Source organism: Etheostoma spectabile, chromosome 4 (assembly GCF_008692095.1).
Source record: "Etheostoma spectabile isolate EspeVRDwgs_2016 chromosome 4, UIUC_Espe_1.0, whole genome shotgun sequence".
NCBI lineage: Eukaryota > Metazoa > Chordata > Actinopteri > Perciformes > Percidae > Etheostoma > Etheostoma spectabile.
Window position 1 is genome coordinate 24,279,177 of NC_045736.1, and position 21,685 is coordinate 24,300,861.

Genomic DNA, 21,685 nt, shown 5'->3' on the forward strand with positions numbered 1-21,685 from the left:
TATTGGCTTAAACATATGTCAATTTGTCAAAGCGCCATTGTTGCTTCCGGTGTGTGTGTTGGTGTGTTACCAGCTGATTTATTTGCATAGGGGTTATTTGGAGAGAGGTGACACTTCTGGGGGGGTTTCTGCAAATTTGTGAATACAATCTTCCAAATGGAAGAGACAAAAGAAAGCTTGATATTTAAAGGTGTTGCTGAGAGACTGACGCTTGGCATTACTCGAATACTCGGTGTGTATCATTGTTTTTGCTCTTGAACTAGCTACTTATGGTAATGTTCAGTATAGCTAGCTAGGTAGCAAATAGAGTGTTGTCTTACTGGGCTATTTATACATATATTTATATATATTTCATGAATTTGTCTCTGTTGTTCCAGAGAACATGCCTGGTGTGGTCGATGTGCGTTTTGTAGAGAGAGAGCCTGCAGAGAAGAGGAGCCTACTGTCATGGGAACAGGTGAAAATTGGATACCTTTTAAAAGACATCAACATTTGGTCTGGTTATACATTGTTATATGAGCCTGCTGTATTTTTTTCCTCAGAAAAACACTTGTATTTTGCCAGAGGATCTGCGAGATTTCTATCTAACAACCGATGGATTTACTCTAACCTGGAGCGTTAAACTAGACAGTAGGTGACCTCATTAGTTTAATGTTATACCTGAAATACCATTCTTAAAAGTCTTAATTTGTTTAAATGATATGCTACTATTAAGATTACATGATACAGGGATATGAAACAGGCTTGAGCAAGAGTTGTGTGAACGTTTTTCAGCTCTGTGATAACTGTGTGGGTGTGTGTGCCTTTTAGGTGAGTGTGTTCCCCTAGGATTGATGATGATTAACAGTGTGGCCAGGCTGTGCCCACTCCTTCAACCAGTATCATTATTCTCTCTACCCAATGCACCATCACTGGCTGACCTGGACTGGGAAGAGAACAACACAGAATGTGGTAAACCTCACCTGTCAGATCATGTGGGCTCATCTCAATTATGGCATGTCAAGTTTGATTAAGTATTTTTGTGTGCTCAGTTGTGCAGAAAGCAGGCTAATGATGAAAATGTTGATTGGAAAGTAAATATTTATTCAAGACTCATTAATCCAATCTGCCAGGGACAAGGCATGCTCCCGCTGCACCCCATTTTGATTCCCGTTGCCGCATCTTCGAGCTGGATTCCTGTGGTGGGAATGGCAAAGTGTGTCTAGTCTACAAAAACTGTACTCCAGGTGCTTTGTTTGTATTTGCAAATTGTGGCATTTATGATTTCTCTGAAAACAATGTTTAAATAAAAAAAAATTATATTTTGAGAAATTTATTATCTATGTTAAAAAATATGTTTCATCATTTAGTTGTTGGTCTTTTGTGTTTTCCAGGTGTGGTGGCCCAGCAGAGTGAAATTTGGTTCCTAGACCGCTCGCTGTGTTGGCATTTACTGACGGCAACCTTCACCTCCTACTACCGACTGATGATCACCTACCTGGGTCTGCCTGAGTGGCAGTATGCCTTCACCCCATATGGCCCTAGCCCCCAGGCCAAGGTGTCTAATCACTCTTTCTAAGACCATGTGTTGTGATTTAACATTCTACATTGTATTTTTTGTCTTTCCGAATTGAACTGAAAAATCAAACCATGGTTAGTAGTTGTTTTAATTATGTTGTAGATTTAATTTAATATTAACCGCACTTGAAATCACTAAATGCGTATAAAATCTATTTTATTAATTATGTTTGGTTCACATTATACTACAATGTTTGCTGATTTAACACTTTAACAAGATGACACAACATTCACAGTTTTAAGACACAACGCATACAAGTATTTCACCTCAACATCTGAAATAGGACATTTGCAGACTAGTCCTTTTTAATCCTCAACTACTGTTTTCACCTAAACTTTACTTCTTTGCATTGTATGCTAAATTTTGTTTTGTGGGTTTTTCAGTTTCATTGTAGTTTCCCACTGTAACACTCAGTTCCTAAAGGACATTGTACAGGTTATTTTGTGTGTCTTTTTTTTTTTTTTAGAATACATAACTTTAAACAGCATTGTAAACTATCTACCTATTGTTCTCTCCATAGCAGTGGGCATCACTGTACCAGCCACTGACTTTTAGCAGTGAACTTAGCTCGGCTGATCCTGCTGGAGAATACCATCTCAACAAGCTGGATCCTACAAAGGCCTTCAAAGGCAAAGCCAAGCTACCCATCCCCAAGAAGAAGCAGTCCACACAGTGCAGCTTAGGGAGCACTGCAAAGAGCCAAGGCAGCACAGGAAGACACAGTGGGGGAAAGCGGTGAGAATGTTTCCACCCAAGGAGATTTTTTTCCCCCCAACCTGTTAAATGACATTATGTTGGCCTGTCATACATTTCAAAACACAAGAAACATAATGCTAATCATAATTTTTCATCCATTCACATTCATTTTTTCTTTTCCAGCATACTGCATGACCATTAGATTTGTTATTCAAAGCATCATAACAGTGTTAACTAGTGACACCTGGTAAAAATGACTTCTGTGCTTCCGATGCTCGACAAATAATCCTGACAAAGTAAAAAAAAAATTGAACCACTGCTGTAATCAATGAATACTTACTAATACTCAATAAGGACACAGTTTGTATTTTTAGTTACTACCACTAGGCTTGTTTTTCTGTTGCTGTAAATATTAAAATTCTAGTGTATCATACAAAAATAATATAATGTATACAATTTGAAAAGAAGTGTGAAAATGGCTAAATAACACATTTATGTGACTGAAACTGGAAGAATGAAAATAACGCTGTCGGTTTTTAGTTGTGAACAAATGATCACAAAAAGAAATTGATCATAATTGAAAACGATTGAAACTGAAAATGTTAATGAAAATACTAAGCATCAGTGTTGACAGTGCTTTATCTGACACCTCCAGAACTTCAACTTCAAACGTTCCATGACTTCAGAGTGCAATCAATTTTGAACCTTGAAATGTAACGTGTTACATTATCAAAGACTGAAAATAACCATCAAGCTAGACTTCAGTGATGTAAGTTACTCACTGGCCATTGTATTGCTGCAGTGCCTCATTGAATGTAAACTTCACAATCATAAAAATATGCTAGACTAGGCATATGATTCTTTGACTATTGACATCTGCTCTGACAACGGTGAAAAGGTTATATCTCAGCACTTTAGAGATAAAAATGTGCTAGCTTTATAAATTTAGGGCTCTTGATACCAAAAGGATACAGCTGAGCAGATTTACACGTTAACTTTTTTGTTGAAGTACTTTGGAACTTCTACACGGTTTATCAAAACACATTTACACTTTTTAGTTGCTCCAGTGAACTGGATTGTTGAAAAGATGAATGTGTATATTATCTTTTAGTAGTGCTGCTGCTCTTTCAAGCTGTGAATAGCCAACTCTTGTTTATTTTTTATTTTCCAAAACATACGTTTATTTAAGTGCAATTAATGGGGACTGTTTGCTTTTATTTACATACACTAGTTTCTAAGCTAATGTAAGTGGTCTCATGTTGTTATAATGAATGATATTTATGGTGTCTTCCAAGGTTACATCAGCTGTTATTCTCTCAATAATAAACATGAAATATAAGCTGTGACGTGAATTTTCTTCAATGCATAGAAATAGCTCTTATTTTTCAACCTTTTTTCCCTTATGTAGTTAGTATAACTAGCATGGATTGGACCAATAAGTCCTAGATGTCAGCGTCACAGTTTAAAATATGTATTTTATAAATTGTGTTGGTATTTTATAAATGATGTGTTGCAGTCACTTACAAGTGCATAAACTGCAGTTGAGTAACTAAGCTTGATGACAATAGTTATAAACAGACACATCATTTCAAAATTGCTTGAGATATTTAAAACCTTATTTGAATCAGTCTCTCTTATTGTGAAAGTCCTTCTGTCCATCTTCTGTCATCATTGAATGTTTCAACTGCATACAGATGCCCAAATAGCTTTAAAGGCTGGTCGGGGCCTCAGACGCATATATTAGCACAGATGTTTCCCTGTTTCCCCAGAGGGGCAGTCTCTTCAAATTTATCCACCATCCCGTGATCGTGTTCAGAGGGGGGAGGGTGGTGCATTTCCACCAAGACCCTGTATAGCCCCGCACCCAATACTCCTCCAATGGGGGGGGCAACTAGGGGCACCCACCACCACCCATTTCCAGACCTGCACAGAGAAGAAGACGTTAGAAGACAGATAAGTTAACTGATGAAAACAATTACAGGGGTAGATAAAAACTAATATTTAAATAAAGATTTTTTTATTTTATTTTCATAGTTAGAAACAACTACTAAAACCCTCCTATTGTGAGTTTTTTTTTAAACTACGCGGGTCATGTTTCGCTTGTGACTGACCCCTAGTTAAAGTAACATAGGCAGCAAATCTTCCTCCCTAAAAGCCAATACATCATCCTTGTTTACCTGAACACGTCAGCACCCCAGCCTGCTATGGCAGTAAAGACTCTGGGTGCGATGTCTCTGGTGGGGTTGATAGCATAACCGCTGTTGCTTCCCAGAGAAAGGCCAATGAGCAGCACCAGGAGACCAACTGCGACAGGCTCGCTTCCCGCTGCAGCCGGTTTGTTCTTCTGGTCAGACAGAGCCATCAAGCACAGCAGCAGCATAGCTGTGCCAAACACCTAGCACAGACACACAGTTGCAAACATCACATAGATAACTGTGCGTAAAACAATGCAACAAAGAAAATGGTCAGCGTAGATTGTATCAGATGACAGTGACAAATAGTGATTGTAGCTGTAATCCTTGAATCCAGTCTCATGGCTACCTGATCAATGAATCCACCCAGCAAGGAGAGGTAAGGCGCAGGATAGGTGGCAAAAATCCCAGCTGTGGCCTTTACACCTGTTACAGTCAGGTTTCCTCCACAATAGTCATATATGGCTTCTGCATATGGAAACAATATTGACAGATAGATGTATGACTGCCAATAGAAACACATCAAATGACATGAGAAGATATAAATGTAAACAATTCTATAAGATCATAAGCATTTGCCAAACATGCAGTGTGGCCTCACCATAATAGACAGCATAAATTGTCCCTGCCGCCAGAAATGACCCCAATAGCTGCGCAAAAACATAGAGAGGCAGCATCTTCCACCCGAGGCGGCCAAAAGTGCACATTGTGAATGACACTGCTGCATTCATATGAGCCCCTGATGGAGCAATACAATATGAGAAATCAGATAGTTATTTGTGATGACTTAACTATTCTCGATAGTAGGCTTTACAAGGGTTAGCCCTCATACCTGAGACCTTCCCTCCAACATGAACCCCCATAGCAACACCCAGGCCAAAACCCAGGTTGATGCTGAGGTACTGTCCAAACTCTCCCTGTCCTGTCACTACCTGGGCCACAGACCCCAGGCCAAGCACCTGGACACAAAGATAAGTAAGTAATCGCGCACAGGAAAAGTCATAGACATTTAAATAAACATTAATTACAGGGGAAAACTTCCAAACAATCTAATTTAGGAAAAGCATTCTAGCAAACAGGATAGGTAAGGTAGCGAAACAAATTGAAGCTGCAAGCAGCAATGGACAGGCCCCTGCACCTTCTCTCACTCCAGTCAACGCAGTGGTGCATTTACACGACCGTATGAAACTGTACAGACAAGTTTTAGACTTTATTTCCTGTGTAGAGTGTGTGGCATAAGAAATGGTGTTTTGCAAATGTTGAACCACTTGCTGGTTCATGAGTTATGAAGGGGAGTGTGGCTAACGGGGGTGGGGCAAACCATCACCAATGAAAGTCTTTAGATTGTACAGAATAAAATTAAGTTAATCATGTTCAATTTGTAGGTGGAGTTCATTGAAGTACAGCACCTTGAAATGGCAAGAAAAAAAGCACATTTAATTCAATATGGCTGACTTCTTGTTGGATTTAGGATACCTCCAAGAGGCTTTTTGTATGTCTGGAGATGTTAAATACGTCTACCAATTTTTATTCATCTACATCAAATTTAAAGTTGAGGGCTTTAATTAAGGGGTGCTATTCAATATTCCACATCAAAAAGTAAGACCTATAAAAATATGTCTTAAAAGTTCAGATGTGTGTGCATATGTTTCTGGCACCTTAAGTCCCTCAAAATTGAGATTCATTGTGTAAAGTAATTCATACAGGTCCACCTGAAGGTGCTTGGGTCCTTATGATGAATGATGGGCCAATTAGGGCAGCGTGACAGGCAGCGAGAGTGTAAGTGAAGTGAAGAATGAATGTTTTGATAGAATATGAAAAATGTTTTGTATAGAAATGTTAAACTATGGCACTGTTATGATAAAATAAACTGAACTCTTTCATTAAACTTCTAACTCAGTAAAAGAGATTGTGGATGCAGTGAAAACAGCTGACACTGAAACGTGTATTCAGGAAACAGGAAATGTGGTTCCTTCCATGAAAGTCATGTGTCTTTAGGTTCAGAGTGAGTTTGTCTATACAAAGTTCTATGTACAGGATATATTGTAACAGCTGACACATAACTTGTGACTTTTGCAACCTTCTCAGGAGGTGGCCCACTGCCTGACCATTCCTCTGGTAACACTAGATTTCCTGGTTTAACCCCTCTAACCCACCAATCCCCACCCTCAATCCCTGCCATGTGACTGAAATTTGCTTTTCTGTGTTTGTGGGAAGGGGTAATGTTATCAGGGTCAAGAAAATGACAATTAATGGCACATGATTGTTAATAAGCATGCCACAATGTTCAAAACAAAGAATAGCTCATGGAAAGTGAAATTGTCACGAGAATGATAGGAGACTTTTTTGGCAGTTAATCGCACATTATTACAACAAGGTTTGCTTACCATCATGACATATGTGCAAAGGGATTCAGCGAGTCCCACACGAACAAGATCATTCGTTAGCCAAACTTTGGGTTGAGATACGTTGAGTTGTTTTTGCTGAGAGACCCCTATGTCTACTGACTGCAAGTTCTTCATTTCGTCTTCTTCTCTTCTTTACCCCCTATTCTTTTGTAGGGTTTATTCTCTAATCTAGCAAAAATAAAGACACTGTCTCCCTCGAAGAATCTATGTGGTGCCTCCTCACATGTCACAAAGTTTTCCACAATAAAAAAGTATTTCTGGCAATTTTCAGTTTCCGCCTCTTTTCCTCTTTCCACTGTACTTTCTTTGTGTGTCTCCCTCTCTTTAGGATTTGTCCCCTATTTATAGCCTTAACCGAGGCCCCTCCTCCCAGATATGTTCACACACACAGTCAGACCCATCCCCCAATAGCTTTGCATTGTCTGAGGATACCGAAAAGGGAAAGACATTTAGCCTACTTGTTGCGCCAAATGAGAAGAAATGTTAATTACCCCCAATAACTGACAAAAAAATAGATATTTCAGCTGTTTCTTGTTGAGCTTCAGGAAACTCTGAACACTCAGAAAAATCAACATGCAACAACAGTTGCCTGTTTCTATCTAACTGTGATACATTGTGTCCTGACACATGGAATCCTATGTGGTATGGTAACAGTTCTGCAGCTGACAAGAAGGCACCACAAATCAACACAGCCCCAAAGATCACCAACACACATCTATAGCTCCTCCTGGTGCCTGCAGACGGCATTCTGCATCTTAGGACCCATCTCATCCAGCCCCTCACTTTTTTGTCCTGGTGTGCGGTGGCCCTAACGGGCAAAGAACAGGAGGAAATACACCAAAAAAAGAAACAAAACACCTAATCACAAAAGCAAAAGAAAACAGAAAAAGATTTTCCTTGTCCAATACAGAGATGCTTTTTCCAGTTTGATTCTCACTAAATAGGCTACTGGGTTTTTCTGCTTTTAGTTAATTCTTTGCTGTTGTGCTTTCTCTTTTGTGGTTCGTGGATGTAAGCTCATGAACAAATCATAACCCTAGAAATACATTCTATTTGTTTAGTTCTTGCAATGGTCTCCAATTTCAAGGATAAATAGCTGTGGCATAAATCTAAACATAATGGGATAGCAAGTCTATAAACCGTAAAAAAAAAAAATCACTAGTTTCATCAGGCATACAGGCCTAATTGAAGCAGTATTCATATTTTCCTTGTTTGTGTATTAATGCAAGTAGAAATTATACAATTATCACAAAGTTAAACACTCTCATCAGCTAAGACATTCGCCTAAATATGAAAGGGTAAACAGAGCTTATGTAATAAGCTTGTTGGCGTGTTTAGCCGTAGTGGTCGAAAAGGTGCAGGAACACATTCTAGTTCTAGATAAGGCTGTTAATAGAATTGAAGTTATGAACAACCTTTACCACTGGATCATATTCAAGTGCTTTAACCAATAGTTAAACACAAAAAGTTGTAAAGTACAGTTTTATGTTACTGTCCCACATTACCTGAAAATGTTAGGTAATGTGGGACAGCATTGTTCAGGTAAAGTGGGACATAATTTGAAGCTGTAAAACTAATCAGCATTCTTAAAAGTCACATCCCACACCTGATACCTGCCACAACATCCCACCCTTGCACCCAGCATTGTAGTCTATAAACTTTACAGTCAGAGACATTAGATAAGAGATAAGACAATCAGCTTTATTTGCCAGGTATGAGGACACATACCAGGGCTTTGGATTATCCATTGCTCACAATGTGCTATACAAAAATATATACACACTAAACTGAAAAATAGAGAGGTTGAGGCAACAATTCAATTCAATTCAATTTTATTTATAGTATCAATTCATAACAAGAGTTATCTCAAGACACTTTACAGATAGAGTAGGTCTAGACCACACTCCAGAATTTACAAGGACCCAACAGTTCTAGTAGTTTCCTCCAGAGCAAGCAACAGTGCGACAGTGGCGAGGAAAAACTTCCTTTTAGGCAGAAACCTCGGACAGACCCAGGCTCTTGGTAGGCGGTGTCTGACGGGCCGGTTGGGGTTAGTGGAAATAACAAAAATAGAAAAAATAGTAGTTTGTAGCAGTTCTTTGTAGTAGTTCATGGCATAGCAGGGCACTGTGCGGCATTACAAGGCACAGCAGGATGTAGCTGGGCACCGCAGAGTGTAGCAGATGAACCTGGCACCGCAGAACGTGTAGCGGGACCATGGCGACAGCTGCTACCATGATTTTGGAGCATCCCTGATCCGCTGGGGAAAAAAACATGCTGGGGAAAAAAAAACATAAGGACTCCGGGGAATGACTCCCCAGAGCTAGGTTAGTAACTCGCATTTCTGGGACATGGATGCACATAAATGAAAAGATAGGAAGATAGAGGAGAGAGGAACTCAGTGTGTCAAAGGAAGTCCCCAGCTGTCTAAAACTATTACAGCAAAACCAAGAGAGACAGGGTAAAGAGAGGAGCCAGGTCGGGCTAGAACTCTCCCCAACCGGATCGGGCTGTATGCCAAGTCTCCCTTTAGTTTTATTATATGCTTGATTATATGATAGATAAATCTGACAACTATGACGAGAAGCAGGTGGACCGGGTTAGGCGGACGCTGCGACTCCTCACTCCCTAACAATATTCAATTCTATGCCCTAACTATAAGCTTTATCAAAGCATAACCAAGAGAGACAGGGTAAAGAGAGGGGCCTGGTCAGGCTAGAACTCTCCCCAACCGGATCGGGCTATATGCCAAGTCTCCCTTTAGTTTATTGTATGCTTGATTATAAATATGCTTGATGCAACAGTGCAATCACGAGTGCAAAGTGTGCAGGAGTAAATGGTTTATGATAAATTTTCAATTTTTTTTTAATCCAGGCCCGAGGAAAGGACCTCGGAAACAGGAGCGCCTGGCTGTCCTGAGGGAGACGCATGTGTCAGATATGAAGCATCAGGAACTGACAGTAACGGCGTGATCGCCATTTCCGGATGTGTTCGAAGATGAAGCCCAAGCAAGGGAGCTGGAAGCAGCAATGAGAAGAGATAGCAATTGCCTTCAATCAGGCCTTTCTTGGGACTGAGCCAGCTTGTGCAGGCCATGCACAGCAAGCAGGACTGTGTTCCTCCACCCCTGGAATAGACGGCACACCAGTTATGATAAACCTACCCCCAAATTCTTCTACTCACATACTGAGCAATTTTTTACATTTATACATATATAATTAAAATACTGACAATTCTGTGCAATGTCATTACTTCAAACCATATGTAGCAGTGCGAATGGCCTATGACACTCTATAATCTAAAATTTCCAACAATGCCACTTGGGATAGGCCCAAGATCAGTTTCTGAAATTAGGGGTCAGAGACAGTGATTTATAAAAATATACAACTTTATTTTCATGTTAAAGTGTTCATTTTTTAAAATAAAAGGATATTGGCCCTATTATATAAAAAGCATAAGATTAGGAAAGTAAAGCACAATTCAAACCAGCATGCATAATTAGATAACCAAACAGCAAACTGAAAACAAAAACAAACCCACATGCAATTTATATACACTCAGTATTAATATTTACAAAGCCAATTTTTGGGTGTTCACTTGCCGATCCAAATGAGCTCATACACTTTAAATTAGTATCAGCAAGAGTGGAAGGAGAAACGCGTCAGGGAGCGTTGGTCCACTGGATAGCGGTGGCACCCGGCTGCCTCCCCACGGCACACACAATAAGGCTGTAGCTCGGAGCATCTGTGATGTGGAAACACCCCATTATAACAGGATCCCAATGCATTGTAAGCGAACTTCCTGCTTTACAGGACATGCCGTCCTCAGACCCCTGTCGGGAGGGGGGGGGCACGCAATCCGCGCAACCACACATCACCCAGCTATAACAATACTATGTGAGATCCTGACAAACACTAAACGGGTAGAAATAGGGAGGCATGCAGCTCACCGAGGCACCCAACGCCAGCTGCCCAGATGTTCATCTATCCGCAAGAGGGCGTCACGGCCGCAACAAAGCTCTATGCAAGAGAATGCTCGTTAATGTCACTCGCACGGCAATACAAACAACAAAAGGACGAAGGATGAAAAAGCGTCCTTACCACTAAAAAAAAAGGAGTTGCTTTCAATCTTTGGACACTGTATTTTTTCCTTTCTTATGTAAATGATGTTTGGCCACAAAGTGTGTGTATTTGACCTTATGTATATAGTTTTTGTTCTTTGCGTGATTGCACATTTGTTAAATAAACTTTTTTAACTAATTGAATTTTTCTTTCATCGCAGTTTTATATTACAAGGGCTTTTGCATGTCATTTCCAATATTGCACACTATTATAACCTGTTATACTTTTTTTTTTAAACAAGACAATATATTAAACAATTTTTTTATTATTTAGCTATTCAAGTAGCACATCAAACTCTCCCGTATATCCCTGCCTTCTTCCTCTGCACCCTGTGGTACTGCCACCACAGGATCTGCTGGCCCAGATGCATCCCAGTCATTGTCATAAGCCTCACTGTGAGTCGCACAAAGATTAGGCTATGCAAAGCACAGCAAGTCAGAACCATAGATTTCACTAGTTTTGAATCACAGTCATTTGTTTTCGTAAGGCAACGCCACCTTCCCTTCAGTCTACCAAAAACATTCGCTAACTCCCACAATTTAGACAGTCTCAAAACATGAGCATAATGCAAGCTGCCAGGCAGTCCTGCAAACACGTTCCAGAACAGTCCCTTTCCATCAACACCACCTTGAAGGATGATGGAGTGCCAGCCTTTACGGTTGAAATAGTCGCAGTGGTATTTTTGTGGTGCTATGATGGGTATGTGTGATGTGATGTGTGAAACCACCCCGCTTTCAGTGTAGGCAGCCATTTCTGCAAACTTCTCCTGGTCTGGGAAACAAATTTGTTCCAGCAGTAAAAACATCTCTGCAGCAGTAGCAAACTCTTAAACACACCGGCACACAGTTGTGATGCTTACTCCAAAAAGATGGCCAACAGTTCTGCACTTGGAGCCGGTCGCAATTTTCCACAATGTCATGGCCAATCTTTTCTTTAGCGGTACACATTTGTGTCCTGTCTCCCCATCACTGGACACATTTTGTTGCATAGGTAGGTAAATGTTTCTTTGGACATTCTGAAGTTCTGAACCCATTGAGTGCGTGTGAAACCGGGAACAATAACATCCCACCACTCGGCAGCTTGGATGAACGCCCCAACAGACGGTCTGCGGCAGCGATGTGATCTGAAACACAAATGGTACACCGCATACATATTTAACTGTGTAATAATGGTAGCTAAAGATCATGTAATTTTCCAAAATCTCCTGTTTGTTCAGCAGTAATTTTTGTTGCTGCCTTCATCTTCTTTTGAAACAAAATTTGTCGTCTGGCTGTGGCAAGTAAGCCACATGCCGAGAATCAAAAGCAACACACTTTCAACGTCCTCCATTGGTGTGTAGCGTTCTAGAAATTGATGTATTAAGACAGTAAAAAAGAAAGTGTGTAGCGGTTGTGAGTTGCGTTGTGAGGCGGTTTTAAAATCTGCAGTGGAAAACGGATGGACAAGGATGTGTAGAAGAGGACCAGCAGCTCCTTAGGCAGGTTGAGCTTCCTGAGCTGGCGCAGGAAGTACATTCTCTGCTGGGCCTTCTTGATGATGGTTTCAGTGTTGGGCTCCCACTTTAGATCCTGGGACAGAGTGGATCCCAGCAACCTGAAGGATTCCACAGCAGACACAGGGCTGTTTGGTATGGTGATGGGGGGAAGAGTGGGGGGGCTCCTCCTGAAGTCCATGAGTCCATCATCTCCAGAGTTTTGAGGTTGTTCCGACCACACCAGAGAGCAAGCTGATCAACCCCCCAGATGAGGCTGATGACCGCTGTGTCATACACACCCCTGGGGGGGCGCCAGTGCTAATAGACCGGGTGCTGGATATGATGATCCTCAACCTCACCTGCTGACTTCTGTCAGTCAGGAAGGTTGTCATCCACTGACAGGTGGAGGCTGGCACAGTGAGCTGGGTGAGTTTTGTGCTGCGGATGTCCGGGATGATGGTGTTGAACGCCGAGCTGAATTCCACAAATAGTATCCTTGCATAAGACCCTGGAGAGTGGAGGTGTTGCAGGATGTAATGCGGTCCCAAGTTGACTGCATCATCAACAGACCTGTTAGCCCTGTAGGCAAACTGCAGGGGGTCCACCAGGGGGACTGTGATGTCCTTCAGGTGGGCCAACACCAGTCTTTCAAAGGACTTCATGACTTCAGATGTCAGGGTGACAGGCCTGTAGCCATTTAGTCCAGAGGTGGAGGGGTTTTGGGGGAGGGGTGTGACTGTGAGCTTTTCAAACCTACAGTAAAATCCAGTAAAATCTGCAGGCCTCTCCACACTGACCGAGGGTCGTTGTTTGTGAAGCTGTTTTCCAGCTTATCAGCATAGCTCCTCTTAGCTGCTTTATCTCTATGGTCAGTGTGTTCCTGGCCTGATTATACAGGACTCTGTCCCCACTTCTGAAGACCTCCTCTTTGGACTGACGAAGCTGCCTGAGTTTTGCTGAACCATGGTTCTTTGTGGTTATACGTGTAGAAGATTTTAGTTGGCACATACAGTACGGGTCGATCACAAACACTGAGTAAGATTTTACAGTGTCAGTTAGTTCGTTAGTTCATTAGTTGGTCCATCTTTTTACGCTCTTCACAACATGTTTAGCAGATTTTAGTTTCTGCCTGTATGTTGGGACAAAATGAAGCAGACGGTGGTCAGAGAGTCCCAAAGTTGCACACGGGATAGAGCGATAGGCATCCTTTAATGTAGTATAGCAGTGGTCCAGTGTGTTAGCATCCCTGATGGGGCACTTAATATGCCGTCTCTACTTTGGAAGTTCATGGCTGAGGTTTGCTCTGTTAAAGTCTCCAAGAACAATGTTTTTTCTCCACGTTAGTTATCTGGTAGGCCAGGTGCAGTAACGCCTCACTAACACAGGCATGAGGCGGAATGTACAGTAGATGGCGACCAGAATGAACGAGGAAAACTCCCGGGGTGAATAAAAGAATCATAGTCAACGTGAGCTTTTTATTTTCCAGACGCAAGCTTTTATTTTGAAAGATAGAAGCTTGGGGATGGAACCAGGCGGGATGGCATGAGATGGGATGGCATGACACGGGACACCCCAGGCTGCAGCCATACAGTCTTAGCAGGTAGAGAGAGCGGAGCTCATTCTCTTAATTTATTCATGCTGGAGCTAATGAGAAACCCAAGCGAGTCAAGTCTTGTGCACCAGCAATAACACTGGCCTTAGGAGTCCTAAAGGACAGGAATTACTGTTATTGTAAATACTAAATAATAGACGATAGATTGACATCCCTGGCGGAAGACTTAGTTTTAGCCACAAGTTAGCTGACATGTGCCAAATTAAGAGAACAGTGCTAACCTCTGCTAACAGCACAGCTTGGGACTACGTTAAAAGTTAACACTAAACCAGCCTGCTTCTATGTGAAAAAATGGCAGAGATAAACAGACTTACTTGAGATTTGGAGGTTCCAGGTGAACCTGTGGAAGACATTGCAGATATGCAATTTTAACACACCTGTGAGGATTTCTGTGGAGGTGCGATCTCTCGCCAGTAGGCTATGTAAATAAAACCCATAAACCACGTCCTCTTTGTTCCACCCCTCAGGCCCCCCCCCCCCCCCCCAACTCAAAAGAAAAAATTGAAACTGAAAACCATTGACATAGTAAAACTCACTGAAAAGTGTCACTGAAAAGACACAGACATCAAGAAAAACTGCAAACAAATGTCAAAGTGAAATAATATGATAGGATTCAAGGTTCAAGGAGTCTTTCTCATCCACGGGGGGCAATTTGTTGTGCAGCAGCGTGTAACATAAATAACACACAGGTTCTATCTATAAACAAAATAAATACGTACTACACGGAAGACCACACCTCACATTGACTAATTAAAAAAGCCAATAGCAGCAGGAGTTTTTTTGTGTCTGTTTGTCCTGCATTTAGGCTGAATCTGAATGAAGCAGCTGTTCAGGGGATTTTGAAATTATTATTTTTTTATGTTTGTGTTTATATATCAGATCAACATTTTTCAGTGCCAATATTTGTTGTTTCAATGTCAAATTTAATTTTCAATACCACAGGTTACTGTCACTGTTCTAGCTCCATATGTTTTCTGCTCACATAGAGCATTGGGATGAATCATTAAAACCAGATGTTTTCCATGACGGGGTATCCATTTCACCTCAAGCCCAGACCCTCTTGGCTAATGCTAAGATTGTTTACTGTTGCTATTTACTTACGGTCTGAAATATTTTCCAACAGAAACCGAATTTGAATCATTGATATTTGACTTTGCAAAATCAGTTTGTTTTGGCACATATTTCAGCCCATCTTTACTAGGCACACCTACTTTGCGTAGAATTTAGACGCAGGCGCATGCTTTCCAGTTTCTTTTTTATTTCTTGCTGACGGACGCTCAACTCTGGCTGTGCGATGGTTTGGTTGGATATACTTTGGAACCCGGTATGGGTATTTTCCACGGCGCTGCTGGCGCTCGTTGTGCGCATGCAGCGCAGAGGACGCTGGGATCCGCAAGCCTGCCCCGTTCGGCTGACAGGGAAGACTGCTGTAGTGACTGGAGCCAATTCAGGTTGGTTCATTTTAATATATAGAATTATCACAGGGGCTGCAAAGGAATGCATTAATGCCAATGCCAACCAAACAATTTGAATGTTAAAACAATATGGTAAGTGACGTAAGGATGGCTAATTTTCTCTTCCTCACATGTGGCGATTTGATATGGCCGTTTATTACCGTGATCTGCTGGCTAAAAGCTATTTTCCACATTAAAGTCCTGATTCAAGTGTTTCCTACAACAGCTGACATTTTGGACTTTACAGGAAATACCATTGGCAGGAAGGATAATTGGATTTTTCTGAGACCAAGAATGTAGCCTAACTTGTTAACTATTAACACTGTAACAAACACACTCTGTAGTGCTTTTAACCAGAACTTACAGTAAATAACTATTTAAAAACCAAGACAGCAGGTCACACTTTGTGTGTAGATTTTATCATAATGGCTATCAAGCTAGATTAAACATGGTCTTCATGAATTAAGATGCTTCAGAGAAAGACATCCGGTTTGTTTGTTGAAGACCTGTTTTTCTAGTAGATGAATTCCCCAGGCTTAATAATTGTTATGGCATCTAGTATATAGGCTATCACGTTTCTGAATAACTCTACATTAGCAGTAGGCCTAACTCCAAACTCAACACTTATTTGTTTAGAAGAGCTTTTAATTCATAATATTGGTATTATATTAAATCTGACATGTTGATACATGAGGTTTTATACTGTGTGGACTGTACCATTAGATTGCAGGCAGTGGTGGAAGAAGTATTCAGATCCATTATGGAAACGTACTAAAATCTTAATTTGTAAAGTAACTAGTAACTAAAGCTGTCAGATTAATGCAGTGGAGTAAAAAGCATTATATTTCCCTCTGAAATGTAGTGCCGGGGAGATCAAAATATATACACATCTATATATATATATAAAGTGTTCATCTGTAGTGGTCCATATTATTTGTTTGTACTGATGAGTAATGATGAAATAATTTAGGACTGCTTTTCTTTTTTTGTGATTTGCAATTTTTATTTTTTAACAACAAACTAAACATACAATTCGCAAGAGGAACACCCCCCCCTCCACTTTGTCACCGCCTCCAGCCACCCAGACAAGAATCAAGAAAAAATTATACACAATATTCAAGACCATTCAACAAAAGCAAACTTGAACTGTAGTTTGTAAGTGTATTATCAGCAGGATAACATACAGTCTGAGTTTCATTTTTTCTTCATAATCAGGTACAAATAACCCAGCCTACGCTACTTTGTTTTCTTCAGGTCAAGGAGAGACCTGACGTTCAATACCATACAGTGGAAATGTGTCAAAAGACAGCGTCAACAGACAGATTGGCGGACTGATAGACAGATAGTAACCAACTCTACCTTCTTTAAGATCTGAACTCATGTTCTCCAAGAACCCCAGACTTTTTCTCCACAATACGACATGTCTAAACATGGGTAGTTAATGGAGCCTAGGTCACCTGTTTATTGCTATCTGCTATATTGACATTTCTTTGTTATCAATTATTGCAAAGAAATAGTTGCTCTCTTCAACACTTCTAGGGATTGGAAAGTCCATTGCCTTGGACTTTGCACGCCGTGGGGCCCGTGTTATCCTGGCATGTCGAAGCGAGGCCCGGGGGACAGCAGCACTTAAAGAAATCAGGGAGAAAACAGGAAACAATGACATCCACTTGCGTCTGGTGGATCTGTCTTCTCTGGACTCTGTCAGAGAATTTACTAAGAGGATTCTTGTAGAGGAGAAAGCTCTCCACATCCTTGTCAACAATGCTGGAGCATCAGGTGATACATCCACCCACAGCATACATGGAATTATAGTTTTGAAGCTTCACTGGGCAGGTTTTTTTTCCCGTGAATTTTCAAAACCCAGAATCCCCACAGTATAACAATGCAAGACCACAAGGCACAAACAGAAATCTTCACGACTGCACATTCACAAAGGATAAACACAATTGCAACAGCTCTTAGAGGGCTATGTCATAGAATCGGTATAGAATAACATAATATAGTAGCACAACAATATGACATTATATATTATGAGACATATAGATGTAATGTTTACAATGCATTATGTCAATGGGAAGTACTCCAAAGTATAGAAGTACAATTGTGTTTGTTAGTGCGTAGTTATGTGTACATTTGTATCTAATATAATTTGTCAAATCCAATTGCACTTCATTTAATAATACCATCAGGTTTACCCAGGCAGATAACCAAAGATGGCTTTGACGTTTCTTTTGCCACCAACCACCTGGGACCATTTCTTCTTACCAACCTGTTGCTGGGTAAGACTCTGCAGTATCTTTTTAATACAGCAGTTATATTGTGGATGTGAAATCCCGATTACCTGTCAAATATTTATTATTTGTCTTTCATTTTCTTTCTCTGCTCCTCGCTCTGCTTGTCTCTGATTCACTCCAGACCTGATGAAGCGTTCAGCTCCGGCACGTATTGTCACCATCTCCTCAGGCAACCATGTGAAGGGTCAAGTGGACTTCTCTCATTTTCATGGCGAGAACCTCACTTATCACAGGGATAGTGTCTACAACCACACAAAGCTGCACAATATCATCGTTACCAACGAGCTAGCACGCAGGCTAGAAGGGACAGGTAGACTAAAATCAAGATTTTTATGATTATCTTCCATTAGTATAGAGAATGCATGGTCTGTCCTGTTGAATAAGTGCTGCAGAAAGCAACGTCAAGTCAATGTTATTTACAGTATATAGCCCTATATCACAAATCGCAAATATGTACAGGATGTTACATCCTCTGTCCTTTATGACCCTCATTTCAGCTGAGGAAAAGCTCCCCAAAAAAAGTTTTTAATTAATGGGTAAAAAAATGTAAGAAACCTCAGGAAGAGAAACTGAATAGGGATCCCTCTCCCTGGACCGAGAGACGTGCAACCAATGTGTGTACAGAACAACCAACATAATAAAATCACAGGACAGACAATCCAAATGATAAAACTATACATAGAATGTAAACATCTAAAGAAATGGATATGGATATGGAATAATGTCAAGCAGTTTCAGGTGTCACCAAACAGATAGGACCTGGGCCACACAACTTCCTCACCACCATAGAAACCTGGAAAGTGGAGAGGCATGGATAGGGAGCCAATGAGGGGAAGTTCAAAATGATGTAGAATGTTTAAGTTTTCTAGTTTCAGTTAGGCTTCTTGCTGTAGTGTTCTTAATTTGAAAACTTTTAGTACCAGTGGTGGAATGTAACTAAGTACATTTACTCAAGTACTGTACTTAAGTACAAATTTGAAGTACTTGTACTGTACTTTTCTTTTCATGCCACAGACAGAAATGTTCTACTTTTTACTGCACTACATTATTCTGACAGCTTGAGTTACTAGTTACTTTACAAATTGATATTTATTTGCACACAAAACGTATTTAGCTTAAAAAATGCAATGGTTTATTATAAATTAAACCACCTAACAATACACAGGCCAACAGCCTTTTTACAAATGACATGATTAGCTGATTAAACACTAAGTTAATTATCAGAACTGTTTTGATCGTTTGACCAGTTTCTCAAAGAATTGTTCTGCATTGACTGTACTTTTACTTTTAATACTTTAAGTACATTTTCCTGATGATATTTACATACTTTTACTTAAGTAACTTTTAAAGGTTTGATGGCATTCAGCCTGGGTGCAGAATTACAGCCACTAGAGCCAGTCCCACAATGAGCTTTCCTTAGGACATGCCATTTCTGAGTCTGTAGTTATTAAGGAGAGGAGAAGGAGGGGGGGCAAGGTGGAGGCTGGGGTTGTGGCCTTGACCAACTGCCACTTTGCTCATTTTAAAGCCATGACTCTCGCTCACATGGGTGGGCCAAATTCTCTGGGCAGGAGAAGCAGAGAAAGGGGAAGTAACTTTACCCCTTATGACCTCATAAGGAGAGGATTACAGATCGGCCCATCTGAGCTTTAATTTCCTCAAAGGCAGAGTAGGATACCCAGGGCTTGGTTTACACCTATCACCATTTCTAGCCCCTGGAGGACCATAGGCAGGCTGGGGGGAAGTATATTAATGTTTAAAAAACTCATAAAGTGAAACTTTCATGCCATGAGACCTTTAATGCAGGACTCATACTTGTAACAGAGTAGTTTTACAGTGTGGTATTAGAATGTTTGAATAAGTAAAGAATCTGAATACTTCTTCCACCACTGTTTAGTATTACCATGTAACAGGCCTGACAGCAAAACAATACAATAATCCAGGCTACAAAGGGAAAGGCGGATTTTCCCCTTCACAGAGGAAAGTCTGCATTCATAGACTTGCTGAGACTGACTTTGCTTACAGTTTTTCTGTCCCTAGTGTTTCTATAACTGTATCTGTTTCTATGTGTATGTCTCTATGTGTTTATGTTCCTGTAGGTGTCACCGCAAACTCTGTCCACCCTGGTGTTGTCATGACAGATGTTTTGAGACACTACCCATTCATGATTCGTTTTCTTTTCAACTGTGTTGGAATATTCTTTTTCAAGGTGAGTACATTGTTGCATTTTATTGCAGAGTGACTGTGCAGAGTGACATTACTTTTCCACTGTCATGTCTTGCCCCTGTCCAGGTTGAATTTGATTGGTTATTGTTCATGAACCTCCTCCAGTTATACAAATGCTCTCTCACCCAATTCACACTGATAGTCTGTGTGCTGAGCTTGCTCAGTGAGACAGACACATGGTCCAGGTAGGCCTACAACAAGACTCAAGTCTGCTATTCCCTTAACTTGGGACGCAATTTAGTATTAAATAAATCTACTTCGTTAAAGTCATGTGACCTTCCTTTTGTGTTCTAAGTTAAAACAGACATACTTACAAATAATGAATTTGGGATTATTTAGCTTGCATTTGGCCAAAACCTTGATCATAAGTCCGGATGTTGGGTAATGAGCAACTGCAGCTGGAACATTGTGTCTAGATTTCTGCAGTAATGTTTTAATAGTTAGCCTTGGCTGCCAGAACGCACAATGTTCAAACCACTGTTGACGTGCAACAGATGTGTGTACAGAACAACCAACATTATAAAATCCCAATGTAGAAAATCCAAATGATAAAACTATACATAGAATGTTAACATATGACAAACACACCTTTTAATAAAAGACATTTAATAATATGAACCATATTTAGAACTGTGCAAGCAATGATTAATCTAAGGAACATTCTTCAGAACAGGCTTTGTCCCAGACTTCCAGTTAACTTACGTTTGGTTACCTGAAAGCAACTGGAAGTGTGGCAAACACTGTCAGCACTAGGAATGCCAGTGATTTTTGTCGTATTGGTTTTGGCACTGTACTCCAGCACATTGAATTTAGAACTAGAATTAAACAATCACCAGGCAGTGCCGGTTTCAGCTTTACTTGAGTGTGTTTTCATCAACACGATGAACAGTGTAGGAACTTTATAGGCCTACCTTTTAGTTAGGGCGCGATTACTGAGGTGCAAGGGTGTCCTAGCACAAAGTGCAATATTGTTTTTGTAGGGATTACTATTATTATTCCAAACTGTCTCTCTCATTTTTGAGGGCTTTAGAATGTGTGAAAATTCACAAAAACTTGCACACATGTCAGATCTATGAAAAATGACAAATATCTTTTTTTAGGCTCGGGCGTTGTCAGGAGGCTCGATAGCGCCCCCTAACGTGAACCCTGACTTAAAAAAGTCATAATTTATCATACTAACTTCTGAGGGAACACGCGTATCATCTGAAACTCTATTAAGCTTTTTTTAGAAAAAAATCACACCCAAAAAATTAAACTATAAAAATAAAATTTTACGATATGGTGAATTTCGTGCAAAAATTTTCATTTTAAGAAGACATTTTGAGGACTTTAGGATTCTTGAAAAATCTCAAAATCTTGCAGCCATGTGCAGAATATGAAACTCTTTCATCTGAATACACATTTAGGCTTGAGAGTGGTATGGTTGCTCTATAGCACCCCCTTAATTGGTTTTAGCACTTGTGCAAATTTTTGAAAGCCTCAATATATACGAAAACTCAAAAACATTTGCGCCCACATAAACACCTGGGAGCTTTGCGAGTCTGTTCAGCGATTTGGCCCATACCTGTAAGTTGTCTCCATAGTGCCCCCTAATGTGTGTAAAGGCCTTAACTTGGACGTAGTTACTCCGATCTTCACCAGATTTGA

The 21,685-nt window shown here is 40.5% G+C and overlaps 3 protein-coding genes across 6 annotated transcripts in view; 2 read left to right on the forward strand and 1 right to left on the reverse strand.

Moving 5' to 3' along the window:
* Positions 1-2: 2 nt before the first annotated feature.
* On the forward strand, positions 3-20,722 carry tpgs2 (tubulin polyglutamylase complex subunit 2). Of its 2 annotated transcripts, XR_004331740.1 has the most exons (8): positions 3-232; positions 378-457; positions 543-630; positions 811-951; positions 1,113-1,226; positions 1,374-1,537; positions 2,079-3,069; positions 20,712-20,722. XR_004331740.1 is itself a non-coding variant. In XM_032514122.1 (7 exons), exons 1-7 carry the CDS (start codon positions 157-159, stop codon positions 2,295-2,297), a joined length of 882 nt encoding a protein of 293 aa, XP_032370013.1. In that variant the 5' UTR covers positions 3-156; the 3' UTR covers positions 2,298-3,597. The 2 variants fall into 2 exon arrangements, 1 of the variants encoding a protein (XP_032370013.1); XM_032514122.1 differs by lacking the exon at positions 20,712-20,722 and having other exon boundaries at positions 2,079-3,597.
* aqp7 (aquaporin 7) lies at positions 1,933-7,241 on the reverse strand. 2 transcript variants are annotated; one of them, XR_004331739.1, is made up of 7 exons: positions 6,834-7,241; positions 5,279-5,405; positions 5,048-5,185; positions 4,796-4,914; positions 4,432-4,649; positions 3,688-4,177; positions 1,933-3,629 (listed from the first exon to the last, which is right to left on the reverse strand). XR_004331739.1 is itself a non-coding variant. In XM_032514121.1 (6 exons), exons 1-6 carry the CDS (start codon positions 6,966-6,968, stop codon positions 3,982-3,984), a joined length of 933 nt encoding a protein of 310 aa, XP_032370012.1. In that variant the 5' UTR covers positions 6,969-7,241; the 3' UTR covers positions 1,933-3,981. The 2 variants fall into 2 exon arrangements, 1 of the variants encoding a protein (XP_032370012.1); XM_032514121.1 differs by having other exon boundaries at positions 1,933-4,177.
* The window catches only part of zgc:64106 (retinol dehydrogenase 12), a 29,596-nt gene continuing 23,175 nt past the window's right edge, over positions 15,265-21,685 (forward strand). For both annotated transcript variants that reach the window (XR_004331738.1, XM_032514120.1), the window contains exons 1-5: positions 15,265-15,512; positions 17,055-17,294; positions 17,708-17,797; positions 17,934-18,122; positions 19,912-20,021. Coding sequence is in view for 1 of the 2 variants with exons in the window: in XM_032514120.1 (XP_032370011.1) it covers positions 15,356-15,512; positions 17,055-17,294; positions 17,708-17,797; positions 17,934-18,122; positions 19,912-20,021 (786 nt within the window). In the remaining variant the exon portion in view is untranslated. The remainder of the gene's footprint in view (positions 15,513-17,054; positions 17,295-17,707; positions 17,798-17,933; positions 18,123-19,911; positions 20,022-21,685) is intronic.

Coding starts and splice junctions, on each gene's coding strand:
- tpgs2 (XM_032514122.1), top strand. CDS start 157: ATGGAAGAGACAAAAGAAAGCTTGATATTTAAAGGTGTTGCTGAGAGA. Junction 458..542: donor GCCTACTGTCATGGGAACAG/GTGAAAATTGGA, acceptor TTTTTTCCTCAG/AAAAACACTTGTATTTTGCC. Junction 952..1,112: donor AGAGAACAACACAGAATGTG/GTAAACCTCACC, acceptor CCAATCTGCCAG/GGACAAGGCATGCTCCCGCT.
- aqp7 (XM_032514121.1), bottom strand. CDS start 6,968: ATGAAGAACTTGCAGTCAGTAGACATAGGGGTCTCTCAGCAAAAACAA. Junction 4,915..5,047: donor AATTTATGCTGTCTATTATG/GTGAGGCCACAC, acceptor TTCCATATGCAG/AAGCCATATATGACTATTGT. Junction 4,650..4,795: donor TGGGTGGATTCATTGATCAG/GTAGCCATGAGA, acceptor TGTCTGTGCTAG/GTGTTTGGCACAGCTATGCT.